The 21,893-nt window shown below is 33.5% G+C and overlaps 1 protein-coding gene across 1 annotated transcript; it reads right to left on the reverse strand.

The window, feature by feature from the left end:
* Positions 1-1,596: 1,596 nt before the first annotated feature.
* Positions 1,597-3,015, reverse strand: LOC107813955 (ATP synthase gamma chain, chloroplastic-like). Its single transcript, NM_001325914.1, is given in 1 exon segment — positions 1,597-3,015. A coding segment is annotated over 1 exon segment (1,134 nt). The 5' UTR covers positions 2,961-3,015; the 3' UTR covers positions 1,597-1,826.
* Between the last annotated feature and the right edge of the window lie 18,878 nt (positions 3,016-21,893).

Raw genomic sequence — 21,893 nt, forward strand, 5'->3', positions numbered from 1 at the left:
TCAGTTAAATCCTCTCCGGAGATTTATTATGCTTCCCAGAAGTTGAAATAGATGGCGGTTGACGCTTCTGGAAATCATTGGACCTTTAATTTCTTAGGATGCCTTCTCCTACCTTTGCTTCATTCTTCTCTTTGATTTCATAATTATGCGAGTCCGGGCACTTTGTATTTTCAGGCCTATTCATAAGGATGAAAGTGGAACACCAATATTGCAGAAAAGAGCAAATGAGAATAGAAGGTAGGCATACCATTGGATCTCTCCTCGGTCGACAACAGATAAAGACTAATCCTGCCTTAGAATAAGTTAAGAAGGTACTGTAGAAATGATGCTGGCAACCCCTTTAGAAGTTATCTAATAGATAGTTTTCAAACAACATGTGAGCTACTCATGGAGATAGTTGTTTGAAGCATCTTTTCACTATAGAAGAAACTTTAATACTGAAGTAATGCATTAAATGATTTCCTTAATACCCTCCTTGTGTGAGGGGATAGGGGTGGCAGGACAGGTTTCACTGATCCTGGCGTAAAATGCATTTTCTTGAGTAATGACCTTGTATAACTTCGCATTTAACTTATATATCCTGACTTCGTAAATTTGGCTTCTGTAATTCTGTATTCTGACAAAGTTTTTATGCAAAATTTAAGATGTGGTAGTTTAATGAAGTTGGAGTCCATCTCCTTTTGTTCTATATAGATACAGATCTAATTAGAAAGTCTTTGAATCCATTATCCACGGTGTTTTATGTCGAGCAACAGTCCTGCATTTTTCCAACATTCTATTGATCCATATTGTAATTACTGTGCTGTAGTAGCATCAGCATATACATTAGACTCAGCCACCTCCTCTCCTAAATTTTATTTCCTTAGTAATCACCCTTCCAGTTATCAGAGAATTAACTCTCACACAAATATCCTGACAAGAAATCAAATGCCTACCAATTGAGGTTGGGAGAAGGATCAAAGCTCGAGCCTAAAACATTGATTGACCTCTGAATAGTTCTAAATGCTTAAACATATACTAACATATTTGAAATGGGAGAGAAATCACATCACTCTGGCATGATTCAATCTTTTGGAACTCTATCAAAACAATGTTCCTAGATCATCGATATTTAGCTGTTATGTCTACACAATTCTATTGCTCCTCCAATATGCAAATTAAGCAATATGCATTGGTTACAAAGTTCATTCTACACTCTACAGTACATGGCTTGTTTCACTTCCATGGTCAAGCTTCCAAAGCAAGTTGTCAAATTTACACGTTCACTATCAATAACGGAAGAGAGTATAGTCAAAGATGAAGTTCACAATGTATCCTCAATCCTCATTGTCCTTTTGAACCTCATAGCAGATCAGCTAACGATGGTACAGTTTTATCGTTAAGACGTAGAGGAGGAAAATCCATGAAAACTCAGGCCACATTCTAAAACTACAACTGGTTGATTAGATTAGTCTATTCTTCTAGAATGGGTGGTGCTTCCATGTTTAATCTACCTATGTATTTCTCGGTGAAGCTATAAAGAGTGGATACAATATGCAATTACATGAGTGCTTTAACTGATCTATACAGTTTGACACTAGAAAAGACGAAAAGCTATACGAGGAAGTGAATCTTCGGGCTTTCAATAATTCATGTTTTACAAATATAGCAGGAAAAATTGAAATACAAATATACGTTTGATCCGGCCTTGTGTACAAAATATAATGTGGTTCTCATCTTGTGCACAAAGTCTGTACGAGGCTGAGAAGCAGAAAATAAGAATTGTCTAGACTTCATTATTGTACCTACAGAGAAGCACAATTGCAGGGGAACAAGAAGAAGTATGCTTAAACCAAGGCATCTGCTCCAGCAACAATCTCCAATATTTCTCCTGTAATCTTTGCCTGACGCTGTCTGTTGTAGACTCTAGAGAGGTTCTTCTTCAATTCAGTTGCATTATCTGTTGCACTGCTCATGGCACTCATCCTAGCAGCAAGCTCACTGGCTAATGACTCCTGCAATGCCCTCAAGATTTGACTGTTCAAGTAAAGTGGAAGCAAGGCATCAAGAATCTGAACAGGGTCCTGCTCAAATTGCAAGATTGGCGAAAAATCAGTTGTTTTAGTCCTTATAATGTCTCTTTCCACTGTCAATTTTCCTTCCTTTGTTGTCAACCTAAAGAACTCATCATTTGCTGCATCAACACAGTTCCCATTGATGTCACAAATCTCTCCCTTTGGTGACAATGGAAGCAGGGTGTGAATCACTGGCTCAGATTTCACTAAAGACACAAACTTTGTGTACAAAAGCTCAACTTTGTCAACCTCTTCACTCACGAAAAGCGAGAAAACATCATCAGCAATGGCCTGAGCATCTTTAGCAGTGGGCAAATTGCTTCCTTCAAGGAACTTATCTACAGGAATGTAAGGCCTGCGGATGAAATAAGAGTTACCCTTTTTGCCAACACTGATAATAGTGTAATCAATGCCAAGAGCTTTCAAATCTCTAATCCTAGCCTCAGCTTTTTTGATGAGGTAGTTGTTAAAACCACCACAAAGACCACGGTCACCAGTGACAACAACCAAAGCCACTTTTTTCACAGGTCTTACTTTGGTGAGGGGAACATCAATGTCATCAGTTTGAAGCTGCTCATTAATGTTGTAAAGGACCTCAACCAAAGTCTCAGAGAAAGGCCTAGCACCCACAACAGCTTCTTGAGCTCTTCTGACTTTAGCAGCAGCAACAAGCTTCATAGCCTCAGTAATTTTCTGGGTGTTCTTGACTGATTCAATCCGATCACGTAGATCACGAAGACCACAGTGAACAGGGGTGACTGATGATGATCTTGAGGGGTTTGAAGGGCCTGATGTGTTGTGGTTAGGAAGCTGAAAAGGGCTGACAGAAGAGCGGAAAGAAAGTGCAGAGGAGTCAGAAAGAGATGGTTTTGAGGATACCAACATTGTCAAATTTGAGCAAGACATGGTTAAGGGGCACTTTTTTTCTTAGCTCTGCAATGCAAAAAAAAGAGAGGCTGATATGGAGGAGCAAGAAGCCAGCCAAAGAGGAAGGGAAAGAGGGAAGTATGGGAAATAAATCTGGCTTTTGTTTGAGGGTCTTTTAGATTCTTATCACAATGGTGGAAATCTTGATGTTTGGTGGTGTGGGGTGAAAGGAGAAGGAGGGAATGAGAGGTGGAGGGAAGCAGCATTCGGATGAGGTTTTAGGATAAGGATTTAGACCGTTGGAAATTGCGGTTGTGAAAGAAAGAAACCTTTTGATTTGCTACTTTGGGAAGTAAGATTTTTTATTTTCTTACTTGTAATTTCACAAATTTTCTTTACATACTTATTGTCATTGTTTTTATTATTGTTTTTCATCTATTTTATGTTGCTGTTATTATATCTATGATTTCTGTTGATGATACTGATATATTATATTTTTTTGTCTTTTTGAGCCGAGGGTCTTTCGGAAACAACTTCCCTACTCCCTCGGGTAGGGGTAAAGTCTGCGTACTCATTATCCTTCCCAAACTTTACTTATAGGATTTCACTAGGTTGTTGTTGTTGTATATTTATTATCATGTTGAATGCATTTCAAGGTGTGACCTAATAAAAATTATGTGAGATTATGGTTCAAATTTCAATCGAAACAAAATTGTTTTCTTTGCGTCTGTCTAAACTTAGGGGGATAAAATTACTTAAAAATCCTATAATGATAAAAATAGTAGAAGTGCAAACAAAATGATATAGTTATAAAAAAAGTAGTGTGATGATTGATGAGAATATTTATGGTCATCAATGTGTAAGGGCTCCCGATGACCACATTGAATGACCTCTCTGATAGAATATTCGGCGATGGATTTGTGATTCTCAGATATTTCATGCCCTGCAGATTTTTACATGCCTAATCCTTTATTTAATATTATTTTCTTTAATGATAGTATTCTTCATTTATTCCATAAATGGCAATTTGTTTTTACAATTCTAGCATATTTTAAAAATATACTGACCCTCAGATTAAGGAGTTAGTTTATTCTAATAGTAATATTTATATCATTTCTCTCTCGTCATTATAGTAAAATTTTCCTTTTTTCACTCTTTTGTAACGGCACTCCCCCCTCTTCCTTTATTGTTGCTACCTTCTATCTCCATTCTTGCATATAAAAATCAAATTTAAATATTTTTACTTATAAATTTAAATATTTTTACTTATTTATATATATAAATTTAAATAGTTCATAATGTATATTACCTATATTTTTCAACTAAAATATGCATACATTTTGTATATTAATAATGTGATTAGCTGAAATATTTTTATGGGATGTTCCTGGTATGTTTAAGATATAAAATATTTTATACTAGAAATATACCATAAATATGAAAATATTTAATAAAAAACCTATGCATATACTAGTATATTTGTAGAATATTTACAGTATAAAACTTAATTACTCTGAAGTAAACATGAAAGAATCAAAAATCAAATAATATAAAATTAGTCAAATAAATGTTAAATAATATATGTATTATCATAAAAGTGGTGTTGGGGATTAAGGAAGCTTAGGAGATAAATAAGGGACAAATCCTTATGTTACAAAAGGTGCGAGATCTTATGCATATTGCTGGGGTTTCCGTTTTGGTTAGGATATGCTATAGAAGAAATATTTTTGTTGCTATTATTGATATATTAAGTTTGTTGCTACCAAGATGTATTATATTTTTTAATATTGCTTAGTTATGTTAATTCCACTATTTTTCCATTGAAACAAAATTTAAGGGGTTAATAGTTAAATTTTCGTTAATGGCTAGTAGTTCAATGTTATACTGAATGTTATAGTTTGAACTTTGAACTAAATGTTATAGTTTGAAACAGTCATATGAAACTCATTCGAAATCAAACTGCATAAATTGCTTGCATTTGTCTTTACTAAAGCTTATAGATTGAGCATGAGAACATAATAAAAATGAATCTTACACAAATGTCCCAAATAAGTCCCAACTTACCAACCTCTAGCCTTTAATCATAAACTTACAAAAAATAGTCAATCACATATAAAAATTGAAAATCCAAAAAATAAGGTCCTTTCTGGCCAAGAATCACACGCAAAGATCTCCTTCCATATTTTTAAGCGTGATCAGCAACATTAGATGCAAGACAGAAAGGAATTTCATGGATGAGGTAGCAAATAAGGTGATGATATATATATATATATATATATATATATACAAGATTCCAAAAATCTAAGCAAAAAATGACCTTTTTCAATGAATACAGTTGAAATTCATTGAGAACATAGATATATGAGTCAATATACAAAATTTGAGGAAGATTAAAGGTGATTTGGACTGATTTGGTATCAAAATTCATAGTTAAAATCGAGTTCAAAATATTCTTATGCGACACATGTATCAAACGTGTATCACGCATGTATCTCACACTCAGGTATACATGTGATACACATATGATACCAATATGATACATATGCGATACACAAATGATACCCGGTGAGATACACATATGATACCAATATGATACATATACGATATACAAATGATACCCAGTGAGATACACATATCATTTTCTTTCATGTTCATCTTCTGCTTCGAATTTTCAATTCAAACCACCTCAAAACTCCACAAAATCATCCAAAATGGAGATTCAAGCTCTTTAAAATGTACATAATCTATTCTAAAAACACCGCTCAAAAGAAAGTAAAGATTTGACCTTTTTTTTTGCTACAAATAGTCTAATATTGGTAATATTTGTCTAATATTAGTAATATTTTATGAATTGACCAATTTTTATAATAAGCTACTTATAAATGGACATACATGATAGTTTCCCTAATAAAAAAGAGCTCGTATAACCTATAAAACTCATTACTAACACTTTTTGCAATTAATAAGAGAATCAATTAGATGCCTTTGTGGAATCTTTTTCTCTCAGGGTCTCCTTGTTTGTTCATGTTTTTTTTGTCTCTCTTCAAGATGCCCTTGGCTTCACAACAATCGCTTTGAAATTGTGACCTTTTCGCAATACGAAAATACACTTCCATTGTTTCAATTTTTTTAACGGTGGTCGACTGGACATGAATTTAAGAAAAAAAGAAACATTTTTGGCACATTTGTAAAACAGTCTGAAGTTAATATTTGCTTCAGCGCTGGAGTGGAAAGAACGACCAACGTCAAGTCCTCCAACATCTTACATAACATATGTACTCAAAAGTCCAAAGATCGTCTGGACTTCTAATACAAACGCTATAAAGCCCACAAAGAAAGCCCAATTGAAAATTTTTCAAATCTTCTAGCAAAAATACATTATATAGTCGCTCTCAAAATAATATTAGAAAAATATATATTCATTTTGTATGTTATATAAAAAATTATACAAATTTTATACACTTTAAGAAAATATATCATTGAATATGTCATTAAACATAGAAAATATGTCATTAAGCATTTGAGATGAAAATCATGGAGGAAGAGTAGACATCCACCATAATTTGATATTTCTTATAACACTCCCCCTTGGATGTCCATAGATAATGTGTCTCGTTAAAATCTTATTAGAAAAAAAAATCCTAGTGAAGGAAAAATAGTACACATGTTTAGGAATACGCTTTTTGGTTGCCTCATTAAAAACCTTGCAAGGAAAACCCAGTGGGACAAAACTTTGTAAGGGAAAAAGAGTACACCGCATATTAACTCCCCATGATGAGAGCATCAATTCACATCCTTGAGCCTTCGCATCCCAATCTTGTACACTAGTTTCTTGAAGGTTGACGTCGGTAGAGATTTGTTGAACAAATCATCCATATTATCACTTGAACGGATCTGTTGCACACTGAAATCACCATTCTTTTGAAGATCATGTGTGAAAAATAACTTTGGTGAAATGTGTTTTGTTCTATTTTCTTTTATGAATCCTCCCTTCAATTGAGCTATGCATGCTGCATTGTCTTCATACAAAATTGTGGGTAGTTTGTCATACTTCAAACCACATTTGTCTTGAATTAGGTGTATTATAGACCTCAACCATACACATTCTCGACTTGCTTTATGAATAGCAATTATCTCAGCATGATTAGATGAAGTAGCCACGATTAATTGCTTAGTCGATCGCCAAGATATGGCAGTGCCTCCACATGTAAACACATAGCATGTTGGAAATCGAGAATACTCAGTATCAGCATAACCAACAAGGTCGGGACTGCAATCATTGCCACAAAATAAGCCCATATCGGTAGTCCCTTTTAGATACCGCAATATGTGTTTGATTCCATTCCAATGTCTCTTTGTATGAGTAGAGCTATATCTTGCTAAGACATTAACTAAAAAAGTTATGTCAGGCCTTGTAGTGTTAGAAAGATACATTAGTGCACCAATTGCACTAAGATATGGTACTTCAGGACCAAGAAGCTCTTCATTCTTTTTTTTGTGGTCGGAATGGATCCTTATTCACATCAAGTGATCGAACAACCATCAGAGTACTTAATGGATGTGCTCCATCCATGTAAAACCGTTTCAATACCTTTTCTTTGTAGGTAGATTGATGAACAAAAATTCCGTTTGCCAAATGTTCAATTTGCAAACCGAGACATAATTTTATCTTTCCGAGATCTTTCATCTCGAATTCCTTCTTTAAATAATCAATTGCCTTTTGGAGTTATGTAGGAGTTCCAATAAGGTTTATGTCATCAACATATACGGCAAGTACAATAAACTCCGATGTTGTTTTCTTTATAAAAACACATGGACAAATGGAATCATTTATATAACCTTTCTTTAATAAATATTCACTAAGGCGATTATACCACATTCTTTCTGATTGCTTTAGACCATACAAAGATCTTTTCAATTTGATTGAAAATATTTTCCTGGACTTTGAATTATGTACGTCATGCATTTTAAATCCCTCGGGAATTTTCATGTATATCTCATTATCAAGTGAGTCGTATAGGTAGGCTGTAACCACATCCATTAAATGCATGTCAAGCTTTTCATGGATAACAAGACTAATGAGATAACGGAACGTTATAGCATCCATAACAGGAGAATACGTCTCTTCATAATTGACACCAGGCCTTTGTGAAAATCCTTGCACAACAAGGCGTGCCTTATATCTTTGTACCTCATTTTTCTCACTTCTTTTACGTACAAAGACCCATTTATAGCCAACATGTTTAACACCATTAGGTGTTTGGACTATAAACCCAAAAACTTCACGTTTCGCAAGTGAATCCAACTCAGATTGGATTGCTTCTTTCCATTTTGGCCAATCACGTCTTTGTCGACATTCTCCAACAGATTGAGGTTCAAGATCCTCATCATCTTGCATAATGCTAGATGCAACATTGTATGCAAAGACATAATCCACCACTATATTCAATCGATTCAAATTTGCTTCAATATCTATTGGATTTATTGATAGTTCCTTATTTTCTTGAGTCTCAGACTCATCGATATCCTCATGAATTTCAGGATTGATTAAATCATGGGTTTCTTTATGAGACTCTTTCGTAGTGTCATCTTGATCATTTATTTTCCTTTTTTTAGGATTTCGATCCTTAGAACCCAATGGTCTGCCACGCTTTAGGCGTGCTTTTGACTCATTAGCTATGACACTAGAAGATTTTCTAACAGGGACATCAATACGGATTGGAACATTCTCTGCACGGATATGTGATTTCGTTATCCTTTTCAGATCCGTAAATGCATCTGACATTTGATTTTCTATTTTCTGCAAATGGATAATATTTTGCACCTCTTTTTCACAAATAGAGGCACGTGGATCAAGATGAGATAATGATAGATTTTCCACGAAATTTTCCATTTGATTTCACCAATTTCTCCCCCTAATTTTGGGAAAAATGCCTCATCGAATCGACAATCTGCAAATCGAGCAGTGAACAAATCTCCCATTAATGTTTCGAGGTAGAGAATAATGGAGGGCGATTCAGATCCAACATATATTCCTAACCTTTTTGGGGGACCCATCTTGGTGCGATATGGCGGTGCTACATGCACATATACAACGCATCCAAAAATTCTTAGATGGGATATATTAGGTTCATGACCCAAAACTAATTGCAACGGGGAATATTTATGATAATTTGTCGGTCTGAGACGAATTAGCATTGCTACATACAAAATGGTATGACCCCAAACAGAAGTGGGTAATTTCGTTTTCATGAGTAACGGTCTTGCTATCAATTGCAGACGTTTAATCAAAGACTCTGCAAGGCCATTTTGAGTGTCAACATGAGCTACATGATGTTCTATTTTTATCCCAATTGATAAGAAATAATCATTGCTTGGGATAAAAAATCAACAGCATTATCAAGTCGAATAGACTTAATTGAATTATCGGGCGACTGTGCCCGTAATCGAATTATTTGTGCCATTAATTTTGCAAACGCCAGATTGCGAGATGAGAATAGGCACACATGAGACCATCTAGAAGATGCATCTATTAAAACCATAAAATATCTAAACGACCCACTAGGTGGGTGAATAGGTCCACAAATATCCCCTTGTATATGTTCCAAAAACGTAAGGGGACTCAATCCCAACCTTTGTTGGTGATGGTCTAATAATCAACTTGCCTTGATAACAAGAAGTGCAAGAAAACTCATTATTTAAAAGAATCTTTAAATTTTTTAATGGATGCCCATTTGAGTTCTCTATAATTCGTCTCATGATAATTGATCCAGGATGTCCCAATCGATCATGCCAAAGAACAAAAGTATTGAAACTAGAAACCTTTTGGTTTACGATAGAATGTGCCTCAATTGCACTAATTCTTGTCCAATACATGCTACAAGATAAAGATGAGAACTTCTCAATAACCCTTTTCTGGCCAGAGACATTCTTGGTAACGATGAGATATTCAAGATTATTCTCATCTATTGTCTCAATATAAATCCATTTCGACGGATATATTTAAAACTCAACAAGTTCCTCTTGGACTTGGAGGAGAACATTGCGTTCTCTATGATAAGTATTGTTCCCTTAGGGAGAGTTATATTAGCTCTTCCAGAGCCTTCAATTAGATTGCTACTACCAGAAATTGTAGTAACATCTGCCTTATACATACTTAAATGAGAGAAATATTTCTTCTCTTTGAATATTGTATGTATTGTACATGAATCAATTAAGCAAATATTTTTACAATTGAACTTTGATTCAAATTTGCTTTGAAAGATATTCATATTTACTTCCCATGATTTGACATACAAAAGAAGTATATGAATACATATTAATATTTTTTGAGAAAAAGAAAAAGAAAAAGAAAAAGAAAAAGAAAAAGAAATAAAGTTAAACCAATAATTCAATAGTGACCTTTTAATGCATTTTCTAGCAAATTCTAATTATTATACAAATAATTACGCAGCAAAAATAATACAATTATAAGTACATGAAAAAAAAAATTAAACAAAAGTTGTTCTATGGTGCTTGTAAACCACTTCTTAAAGAGAATTAAAGAAACGTAAAGAAAAATCAAAAGGAATTAAAAGATTAGTGAGACTAGGACACTAATTACTTAGATATTACTCATTGTTTGTGAAATTTATGAAATTTAGGAAATACATATATTTTTAAAAACTACATAAGAAGTATTATTAAGTGCAATAAATATTACAAGATGTTTATTCATTAAATACTACGAATAGGAAAACATAAAAATCAAAATGCTCAATCATCTTTAACCATAGATCCATCACCGATCGAGTGATTTATTTTTCCATCAGGGTACTCAAACAAATCTGCCACATTCAAGTGGGTGATGTCAAATTCATTGTCATAAACAAAATTAGCTTCAGGAGCTTTGTCCTTTAGAGATGCTTGATAAAGCTCAACCAAATATTTTGGTATGCGACAAATATTTGCCCAATGCCCTTTTCCACCACAACGATAACATTCAGTTTTCGAACCATTTGCCCTTGGCCTTTTCACTTTTGGTGGTTATTTTTCTTTGGGGGGTGATTAACACCAGGAAAATTTCTTCCTAGGCCACGGCCACGACCACGACCACGAACAGGGCCATGACCTTTTTCATGCTTAGAATAATGGGAATACACTTCATTCACTTCAGGCAATGGTGTAGACCCAGTGGGTCGATTTTCGTGATTTCTCATGAGCAAGTCATTGTTTCGTTTAGCCACAAGGAGAAGAGAAATCAACTCAGAATACTTCTGGAAACCTTTCTCTTGGTACTGCTGTTGCAAGACCATATTGGCGGCATGAAACGTTGTGAACGTTTTTTCAAGCATATCATAATCAATGATAGTATCTCCAAAGAGTTTCAATTTAGAAATAATTCTGAACATCGCAGAATTATATTCAGAAACAGACTTAAAGTCTTGGAGCCTCAGATGAGCCCAATCGTATCGTGCTTGTGGAAGAGTGACCAACTTTAAGTTGTCATATCTTTCCTTTAAGCCATTTCACAAAATAAGTGGATCTTTGAGTGTGAGATATTCTATCTTCAACCCTTCATCAAGGTGATGACGCAAGAAAATCAAGGCCTTAGCACAATCTTGAGTAGATGCTTTATTTTTATCTTTAATGGCGTCTCCAAGACCCATTGTATCTAAATGGATTTCAACATCCAACACCCATGTCATATAGTTCTTGCCTGAAATTTCAAGGGCAACGAACTTTCTTTTCATAATATCAGTCATAATTAAAAGAGGAGAAATGTTATACCTTAGTCTTCTCAAAGAATTTCTTGAGACGGTAGAGTCTCGTGTTGATAAAGTGTTATAAAATATAACTCAAAGTAACAATATGGAACAAGGAAAAACAAGCTAAGAGATATAGAGAGAAAGAGAGGAGAGATTCTTATTTCTTTTTCAATTATGTGTATTTTTCTATCTATTACACGGCATTTATATTGGAATGAAAAGTGAAGAAAATATGTCATTGAATATGTCATTAAACATAGAAAATATGTCATTGAATATGTCATTAAGCATTTGGGATAAAAATCATAGAGGAAGAATAGACATCCACCATAATTTGATATTTCTTATAACATCTTTAATGTTAATAAACCAAAGCAATTTTCTCTCGTATTCGCTGCGTAGATTAGGAATACCGATTTCATTAAGGGTGATTATGATCAAGAGATTATGCGACAATATTATATCATACAAAGTGTAAGGAACTAGAGATAAAATCAGTTTAATGGAGATAATATATGGCTGGCTTCATTAGATACGAAAAACCAGCGAGCTCCCTGAATACCGAAAAAAGATTAAAATCTTTGATCCGACCCGCACCCGTCCCATTGCCATCCTAGACATGCGGTGCAATTTTGTGCTAGTAAATTAAATTAACCTGTCTTATGTAAAGTTTGTGTATTTACTCCTACAAACAGAAGACACTTTATTACTTGAGTATGAGCCCGTTTGGCAAAACTGCCAAAAATTATTTATTTTGAAAAATATTTTTATTTAAAAATATTTTTTGAAAAAGTACTTGCTCATATACGGAACAACGTAAAATAATATCCGGAGCAGCGGATTCGATTAATCGAAATTCAGAAGCTGAAGTTTCACCTCTACCATCAATAGGTTTAGCCAGGACATTTATAACACGACCCAAATAAGCCTCACTCACGGGTATCTGGGCAATTTTCCCGTTGCTTTTATTGAACTTCCTTCTTGTATCAACAAACCATCGCCTATTAATACAACACCAACATTATTTGATTCCAAATTCAGAGTAATGCCTATTGTATCCTCTTCAAATTCGACTAATCCACCCGCCATTACTTCGTCAAGACCGTGAATACGAGCAATGCCGTCGCCTACTAGAAGTACGGTACCAGTATTTATCTGTTTGGCCCATTCGTTTGAGTAGTGCTTTATGAAGTTCATAGTGTTTGGCCAATCTTTTAAAAACGTATTTTTAAGTATCAAATTACAAAAAAGGACAGTAAAGGTTCAATTTGTGATTAGTATTATTTAAAAAATAAAAATAATTTAAATATTTATTATAAATTTTTTTAATTAAAATATAAAATATAAAGTAAAAATATAAATTAAAAATTCAGTTAATATAAAATATAGGTATTCCAAAACAATAACATTGAGTGTTTGGATTACTTATTGTTTACATGAGAATTTAAATATGTCAAAATACATCATTCAATATAAATTTAAAATCTACTCTTAGGGATATGAGAAAGAGGATAAAAATTTGATTAAAATTAAAAAGAGAAGAAATGTATAGTAATAATAAAAAGAAAAAGAAAAAGAAAAAGAAAAATATTAATTTAATGAGGGACACTTTGAAATTATAAATTTATGGTAAGGTTATTTTTGTCTTGAATAATTTTTTGCTTCTACTTCTATGAAGAAGCTAAAATTTGTAGCTTCTCCAAAAGCAGAAAAACTGTTTTTACTGTTGCTCAAAAGTACTTTTTATTTTGGCTAAACATTTTAAATTTACCAAAAAGTATTTTTTTTTTACACACACAAAAAAAAATTCCTTTTGACCTCGAGAATCTTGGCGAAACACGCTCTATCTCTTTAGAGTTTAGACCGACAAATTTGAGAAAAAAAGGTGTCCCCTAATACATTTAATAGATATTATTGGTGATCCATTTCACCCTGCAATAAGCAGGAGGGCTTGAGTGTAAACCTCTTTAACCTCTCTTCTATAGTTTTTTTGTACAAATAGTCATCAAATGATCAAAATAACGTTGATTCTTTGAGAGGAAATTATCCTTTCTTTTCTAAATGCAGATGTATCATTTAATTAATTTGGTGTAGTATCATACTATCATTGAATCCTTTTTTGGGGGGGGGGGGGGGGGAGGGGGCTCAGGGATCATTTTGAAAAATTTAAAAAGAATTTCTTATAGTATTGGACTAATTAGTATTTCCTACAGTTTATTTTTTAATGTTTAACGGGAATAATCTTTTTTTAGAAGACCTCACAGCCAGTCATTCATGTTATAAAATAAAGACTGTAAAGTAAAGAAATCGAAGACAAGTATAGAGGGAGATTGATATTTTTATTCAACTTCAAACTGTTGTACATAATGAACTGAAAACTTTTCTATTTATAGAAGAAAGGAAATATCTGCGAGGCTTTTCAGGAAGCAGCTGCAAGGCTTTTCTTTAGCTGCTTGTAAGCTGTCTGCATGAGCTGCTTGCAACCTGCCTGTTTAATAAGAAGCTGCTGCAAATCATTTCATTGAACTGCTTGCAACTTGCCTGCATCAGCTGCTTGTAGATAAACTTCAACAGAGTACTAAATGGATAATCTTCTTCAGGAAGATTATCTATAGTGGAGTAATAAATTAACATCCACAATATAATTATTTTCATAACACTCCCCTTGGATGTTCATTAAAAGATATTGTGCCTCGTTAAAACCTTACTAGGAAAAACCTAGTGGAAAAAATCCTAGTGAAGGAAAAAGAGTACACATATTTAGTAATACACATTTCTAGCTGCCTCGTTTAAAACCTTATAAGGAAAACTCTGTGGGAAAAAATATTAGTAAGGAAAAAAGAGTACATCGCATATTTTACTCCCCCTGATGAAAACCTTGTTTCAAATATTTGAGTCTCCGCATTCCAATCTTGTATACCATCTTCTCAAAAGTTGAAGTTGGCAAAGATTTAGTGAATAAATCTGCTGGATTGTCACTTGAACGGAATTGTTACACATCAATGTCACCATTTTTTTGAAGATCGTGTGTGTAGAATAATTTTGGTAAAATGTGCTTCGTTCTATCTCCTTTTATAAATCCTCCTTTTTATTGGGCTATGCATGCAACATTGTCTTCGTATAAAATTGTGGATCTTTTATCACATTTCAAACCACATTTTTCTCGAATGAAATGAATCATTGATCTCAACCATACGTATTCTCTACTTGCTTCATGAATAGCTATTATCTCAACATGATTTGAAGAAATAGCAACAATAGATTGCTTTGTGGAGAGCCATGATATGATAGTACCTCCACATGTAAATACGTACCCGGTTTGAGATCGAGCTTTATGGGGATCAGATAAATAACTTGCATTTGTATAACCAACAAGATCTGCATATCAAGAGTTCCCTTTAAATATCGCAAAATATGCTTAATCCCATTCCAATGTCTCCGAGTAGGAGAAGAGCTATATCTTGCTAGTAAATTAACAGAAAATGCTATGTCAGGCCTTGTAGCATTAGCAAGATACATAAGTGCACCAATTGCACTGAGATAGGGTGTTTCAGGACCAAGGAGTTCCTCATCCTCTTCTGGAGGTCGGAACGGGTCCTTATTCACTTCAAGTGATCGAACAATCATTGGTGTACTCAATAGGTGCGCTTTGTCCATGTAAAAGCGTTTTAAGACCCTTTATGTATAGGCAGATTGATGGATAAAGATCTCGTCTGCTAAATATTGAATTTGCAGACCAAGACAAAGTTTTGTCTTTCCAAGATCTTTCATCTCAAATTCTTTCTTAAGATATTCAATTGCCTTTTAGAGCTCTTCTGGAGTTCCAACAAGATTTATGTCATCAACATAAACAACAAGTATAACAAATTCTGATGCCATTTTCTTTGTAAAAAACGCATGCACAAATGTCATCATTTATATAACCTTCATTCATCAATTCAATGAGGCGATTATACCACATGCGCCCAGATTACTTTAAACCGTACAAAAATCTTTGTAATCTGATTGAATACATTTCCCGAAATTTTGAATTTGCTTCAGGCATTTTAAATCCTTCAGGGATCTTCATATAGAATTAATCAAATGAATCATATAGGTTATGACTTACATTTAAATGGCATGACATCTTCAGGTGTCTGGACTACAGGTCCGATCCTCACAATCTTTTACAATATTGTGCACTATATTGCATCAAATATATAGTCGAAGATCATTTTGTATCAGTTCGCAAGTGACATAACTTGTTGAGATCTCATTACTTTCTTTATTTTCAGGTACCTGAACTTCTTCTGGAGTTTCATGAAATGTTATGTCATGGGCTCTTCCAGAGCTTATTTCCTCCTTATTATGATCATTTTGATCATTTGCTCCTATTCTTTTCAAGGATTGTTACCTTTGGAACCGATTGGTCTACCACGCTTCACGCGTACAGTAAACTCTATCCTTCAGGGATTTTAATTTTAATAGGAGCATTTGCAGCTGAAATATGATATTTAATTTTGGATCAGCAAATGCTTCTGGCATTTGACTTGAATTATCTTCTAAGCGAGGATCATATTAATGATAATTCGATTCATATAGCATATTTTTCAGCTATTTTATTCCATCCCCCAAATGTTAGAAAAACTAACTCATATCCTCAATCTTCTTTGGAAAACATATCTTTGTGCACTGTGGTAGAGAAATTAATCATATACCACACATCAAAAGTTATTAGATAGTAAAAATATTTGGTTTTTTTATCCTAAACCAATTGTGAGGGGAGGACTTATCATATTTTGTTGGTCTGATGCATACAAGTGCTGTTGTATGTAATTTAGAAAATCTTAGACCAACACATGAGGCTTTGTTCTCATAAGAGTTTAGCCATTAATAGGAGGTATTCAATGCTAAACTAGTCTGGATATAAACCATGATCATCAAGATGAACTATCTTGATTTCATAATCTGAAAATTATGCTCTTAATTGAGAAAGACAATTTCAAATGGCAAACTGCAGGTTGACAATAAACATACATATAGCCATCTTATATATGCATCTATAAGTGGTTCACATGATAGGTGAATGAGCCCATATTCACCTTTTATATATTCCAGAATTCGGGGATTTTAGTCCCAACTTTAGCTGGTATAATCAAGTTATTATGAGAACAAGCAACACAAGAGAATTCTTGAAGAATCTTCTAGTTCTTCAGTATATGCTTATCTGAATTCTCAAATAGCTCATTTAAAAATAAAAAATAAAAACTTCAAGTTTATCATGGCATGCGCTATCTCTAAGTAAACTTCTGGTTTACTATGGCATAAACTTTTGCATTAATAAATTTTTGATTTACTGTGGCTGCTTTTGCATTAGTAAACTTCTGGTATATTGTGATATATGATGTAGTACAAATTTGAAGTATAATGCAGGTATCTTCTCACATACATATTTACCCCAACATATGTTTTGACTACAATAATGACAAATAAGCTCTTCGGGAGCCTTCCATTTATTGTCCACAATCAAATATTATTCAGACATTACTTATGTCATGTGTCTTCTAGACAAACAGTTAGTTCTTCAGGAGCTTTTGTTGTACTACCAAATATTGCTGAGACACTTCTGGTGTCATGAGAGAAAATCATAATCCAATGAACAATATAAAGCTAATTCTAAATTTATAAATAACGAAAATTAAGAATTTTAATATTTCTACCACTAACTTTGTGACAAATATCTCATTCAAGGAGAAATATCATTAACATCTGAATATTTTGTATCAATACGGTAACCACATAGTCATTGCATCTTTTAAGGAAAGATACACGAGTTGTTATTTCTTTCGGGGAACTCAATAACTAACTATAATATATTAATGTGGTTGTAGTAGAAAGTATTCTACAAGAACGCTTTTTTCTTAGAATGATACTTAATAAAATTATCCAAGATGTTTTACGTACAACAAGTACGTGTGGCAATGATCTTTATGCTACAAAAATAATATTTATATCCTCTATTATTCTACCTCTTAAGGGGGTGAGTTGTGGTATTTTTTCATTCACTCGAGGGAATAGAAATTTGCTTCAAAAATAACTTTGAATAACTCATTATTTTGTTTAAGCACATAAAGATATTGCTTCAAAATATTTTTCTACTTCAGGAGAAAATTTTAATTGTGTTACTTCTTCAGGAGCAAATTTAAAATATGAAATATTGAGTTTATATTCTCTCAATCATATTAACTCTTCTGGAGGTGAATTGTAATATATTTACAACAAGAGCGCGTTCATATTTACGACTTTATTAATATTATCACATTCACTTCAGGGAATAGATTAATATTTATCAAAAATTCTCATCCTTCAGGAAATCAAACATAATTATCTGAACGCGCATTAATCACATCAAATTGTGATGCTTCAACCTCTTTTAAAATATTTACTACTTCAGGAGCAAATCGAGGCGTGCATGTAATATAGAGAATATTTCTCTACCTTATCTTTAATTGTAACCATAGAAAGCCTAAATTATCAATTCTGGTGGTCATAGGCATATACCACTTCTGGTGGTTAACAAAATTTAGTTACAATGAGATATACGAAACATAATCACTTCTGGTGGTTGTATATTTCTTGCAAACTCTGCTAGAGTTTAAGTGGATCTAACAATGTTATCCACTTTGTAATCCTTTATTAAGATGATAAAGATTAAAACAAATACCAAAATAGGTACTGTATACGTAACATATAACCAAGCAAATGATGATAAAGATATAAAAATATAAGTAAAAGGCTCAAATTAATTTACACAAATTCGGCCACTCCAGATTGTCAATCTTCAATGCCTCACTTGGTGACTTTGCAATCGATAGTTTGCAGAAGTGGTAAGAGTTTGTCTTTATTGTAAGTAATGGTGTCCTGGACAAACCTCCTCCGCCAAAATCCCAAGCAGATGAAAATGTACGATGCTCGTAGCACTGACACCGGGTCCGGCGCTGGTCTTTTGCTCATGCCTTGTTCTTGCTTCGTACCTTGGAGTAATTGTTCGAGATGACAAAGTCTCGTGTTATAACGTGTTATAAAATAAAGACTGTAAAGTAAAAAAACCGAAGACAAGTATAGAGGGGGATTGATATTTTTATTCAATTTCAAACTGTTGTACATAATGAACTGAAAACTTCTTTATTTATAGAAGAAAGGAAGCAGCTGCGAGGCTTTTCAGGAAGTAACTGCGAGGCTTTTCTTTAGTTACTTGTAAGCTATCTGCATGAGCTGCTTGCAACCTGTCTGTTTAATAAGAAGTTGCTATAAATCATTTCATTGAGCTGCTTGCAACCTGCCTGTATCAGCTCCTTGTAGATAAACTTTAACAGAGTACTAAATTGATAATTCTCTTCAGGAAAATTATCTATAGTGGAGTAATAAATAGACATCCATAATATAATTATTTTCATAACAATTCACCCTTTTTTTTTCTTTCAAAGAAAAAAAAAAATGGGTTTCCTTATTTCTTTTGACCAAATAAAATATTGGCTTACTCTGACTTATAGAGAAAAAAGTGTGAAATCTTGTGAATCTCTAGGAAAATTGGGCTTATTTTTCAAAGGATAATCAATTCCTTGTGAGATTCTCTAGGCCAAAAAATGTGGGCAATGAGCATCTTCTTCTGACTTTTATATGGAATTAACATTGTATTAGAAGCTAAACCAAAGTAAATTAGAAGCTAAACCAAAGTAACAAACACAGTGAGTAAACGATAGTTAGGAGTTTAACACCAACTTTACGTATTAGGTATCCATGATAAAGTATATTATTTTAAGACATTGCTCTGTATTTATGTGTGAGAGACAGAGAGCGCATTGATTATTCTCTTTGATTTAAAATATCACTCCTAGTTATTTTGACAAAATGATAATTTTAATATACTTAATGTTGTGAAAAATAAGAAGCCATTAATTTATTTTTTTTGTAAATTTAATTTTTCTTTATCAGTTATAAAGCATCAGTGAACTTAGATGTTTAAGAGATTAAAGATTGTGCCAAAAAAAAAAACTTTTCTGAGTAAAACTATTAAATATTTTTAGTGATAGAGCGTATACGTTGAAAAGACAAATAATATGAATAACAAAAATATCTAAATAAGAATTTTAAAAGTTTAAAATTTATTATAATATCGAATTGAGAAGAGATAAGTGGGGTCAACCATTCAGCTACGTTGCGTGAGCACCGAGCAATGAGGGGCAACGCACTTTCATGTCACTTCCTCATCATCAAAGTGTCGGTGATCATTAACTTTTAAAATTTGAACTTTTCGTTATATATATAAAATAGAGAATACTTAAAGATTTTGATTTAAATTTCTTTTTGTATCTCTTTTAGATATATAAAAAATTAATATGCCAATTCATAAGAAATTAATTACATTAATCTTCGTACTTCATAGTCACGGGATGGGGAGATTGACTAATGTCACTTATCGTATTGGGACGGGATGGATAAAATGGAGACTCGTTTCCTGTGTTTTATGTGATAAGAAGGTGCCACCGAAACTTAAGGGTAAGTTATACAGAATGATGATCAGACCAACGATGTTGTATGGGGCTGAGTGTTGCCTAGTCAAGATCGCTCATATACAGAAGATGAAGGTAGCAGAGATGAGTATATTGAAATGGATGTGCGGGCACACCAGATTAGATAGGATCAGAAATGAGGTTATTCGAGACAAGGTGGGTGTGCCCCCTATTGAGGAGACGATGCAGGAATCGCGACTTAGGTGGTTTGGTCATGTGAGGAGGAAGAGCACAGACGCCCCAGTGAGGAGGTATGAGAGGTTGACATTGGAGGGCCTACGGAGAGGTAGAGGTAGGCCAAAGAAGAGGTGGGGAGAGGTGATTAGGCAAGACATGGCGCGACTTCAGCTGACCGAGGACATGACCCTTGATAGGAAGGTATGGAGGTCGATGATTAGGGTAGTAGAGTAGGTAGTGTAGAGTGTTTATAATAGTAGTATTGACACACAGTCTCGCTTTCTGTGGGCAGTAGGTTTTTATGACTAACCATTATTTTCTTTCATTGTTGATTATCTTAATATCTTGTTGTTTTTATTCTGCTTTTATATGACTTTTTGGTATTGTCCATTGTCTATATCTTCATTAATGTGGTGCTTATGCTTTCCTGAGTCGAGGATCTATTGGAAACAACCTCTCTATCCTCACAAGGTAGGGATAAGGTCTGCGTACACACTACCCTCCCCAAACCTCACCGTATGGGATAAGACTGTTTATGTTGTTGTTGTTGTTATTGGTACTTCATATAGATTCACCTCAAAAGGAGGAGTATGAAATTGAGTTTATGAAGTTGGGTACTAAGTTGGGTACTTCATTCAACTTTCACTCACTGTTAGTTATTTATTTCGGTCAACTTTAATTGATTTTTTGGTTATTATTATATATATTAAGGAATTTATTTTTTAGCATTAATAAATAATAAAATTGACCATATTAAACTTAATTTGTTAATTGAAAATACAACAAATACTCCTAGGCTCTTTATTTAAAGGAGAACTTTGAAAAAAAAAAAATTATTATTTTTTTGATATTTGAAAAAATCAAATATTATGGATCACAAAAAAAGTCAAAAAATCAATTAAAGTGGATCGGAAGGAGTATAATTTATAACCATTTTAAAATTAATTTTCTTCTATAATACCGGAAGATCAAATAGGAAGAGTGAGGCGGTGCTTCTATAATAGTGTATAGTTGTAATCATTTAAGTCAATACGTAATGCATTTCTCCATTTTTGGATAAATCAAGAGTGAGGCAGTGCTTATTAAATTAGTGCCATTTATTTCTTTTTTAAATGCCCCACAAGGATTAAAGCTTGTCAACCACCATCAATGGGGGGCTCCCTATCTTAGAATGCTTACAATATAGGAGTAGATAGTACCACTTGCCATGTGGATCCCCTTCTCACGTACAAGTGTCCATACAAAGACGTCAAGCTCTGGTTTTCTCCTTTGGAGTAAAGTATTAAATGTATTTGAGATTTTTTTAAAAATGATCATAATTCAATAATTTCAATTATATAGTAGCACGAGTTCTACTTTTATTAGCTTTCTTGAATTTTATTTAATTGGATTCCATTTCCCCCCTTAACTATTGTATACGGTCGAAATGGATTTCAGCCTTGGCATGTTCGGTACGGTTCGAAGGGTGGTATATCGAAATAAGATCCTGAAGGGGG

This window comes from Nicotiana tabacum, chromosome 17 (genome assembly GCF_000715075.1).
Source record: "Nicotiana tabacum cultivar K326 chromosome 17, ASM71507v2, whole genome shotgun sequence".
NCBI classification, from domain to species: domain Eukaryota; kingdom Viridiplantae; phylum Streptophyta; class Magnoliopsida; order Solanales; family Solanaceae; genus Nicotiana; species Nicotiana tabacum.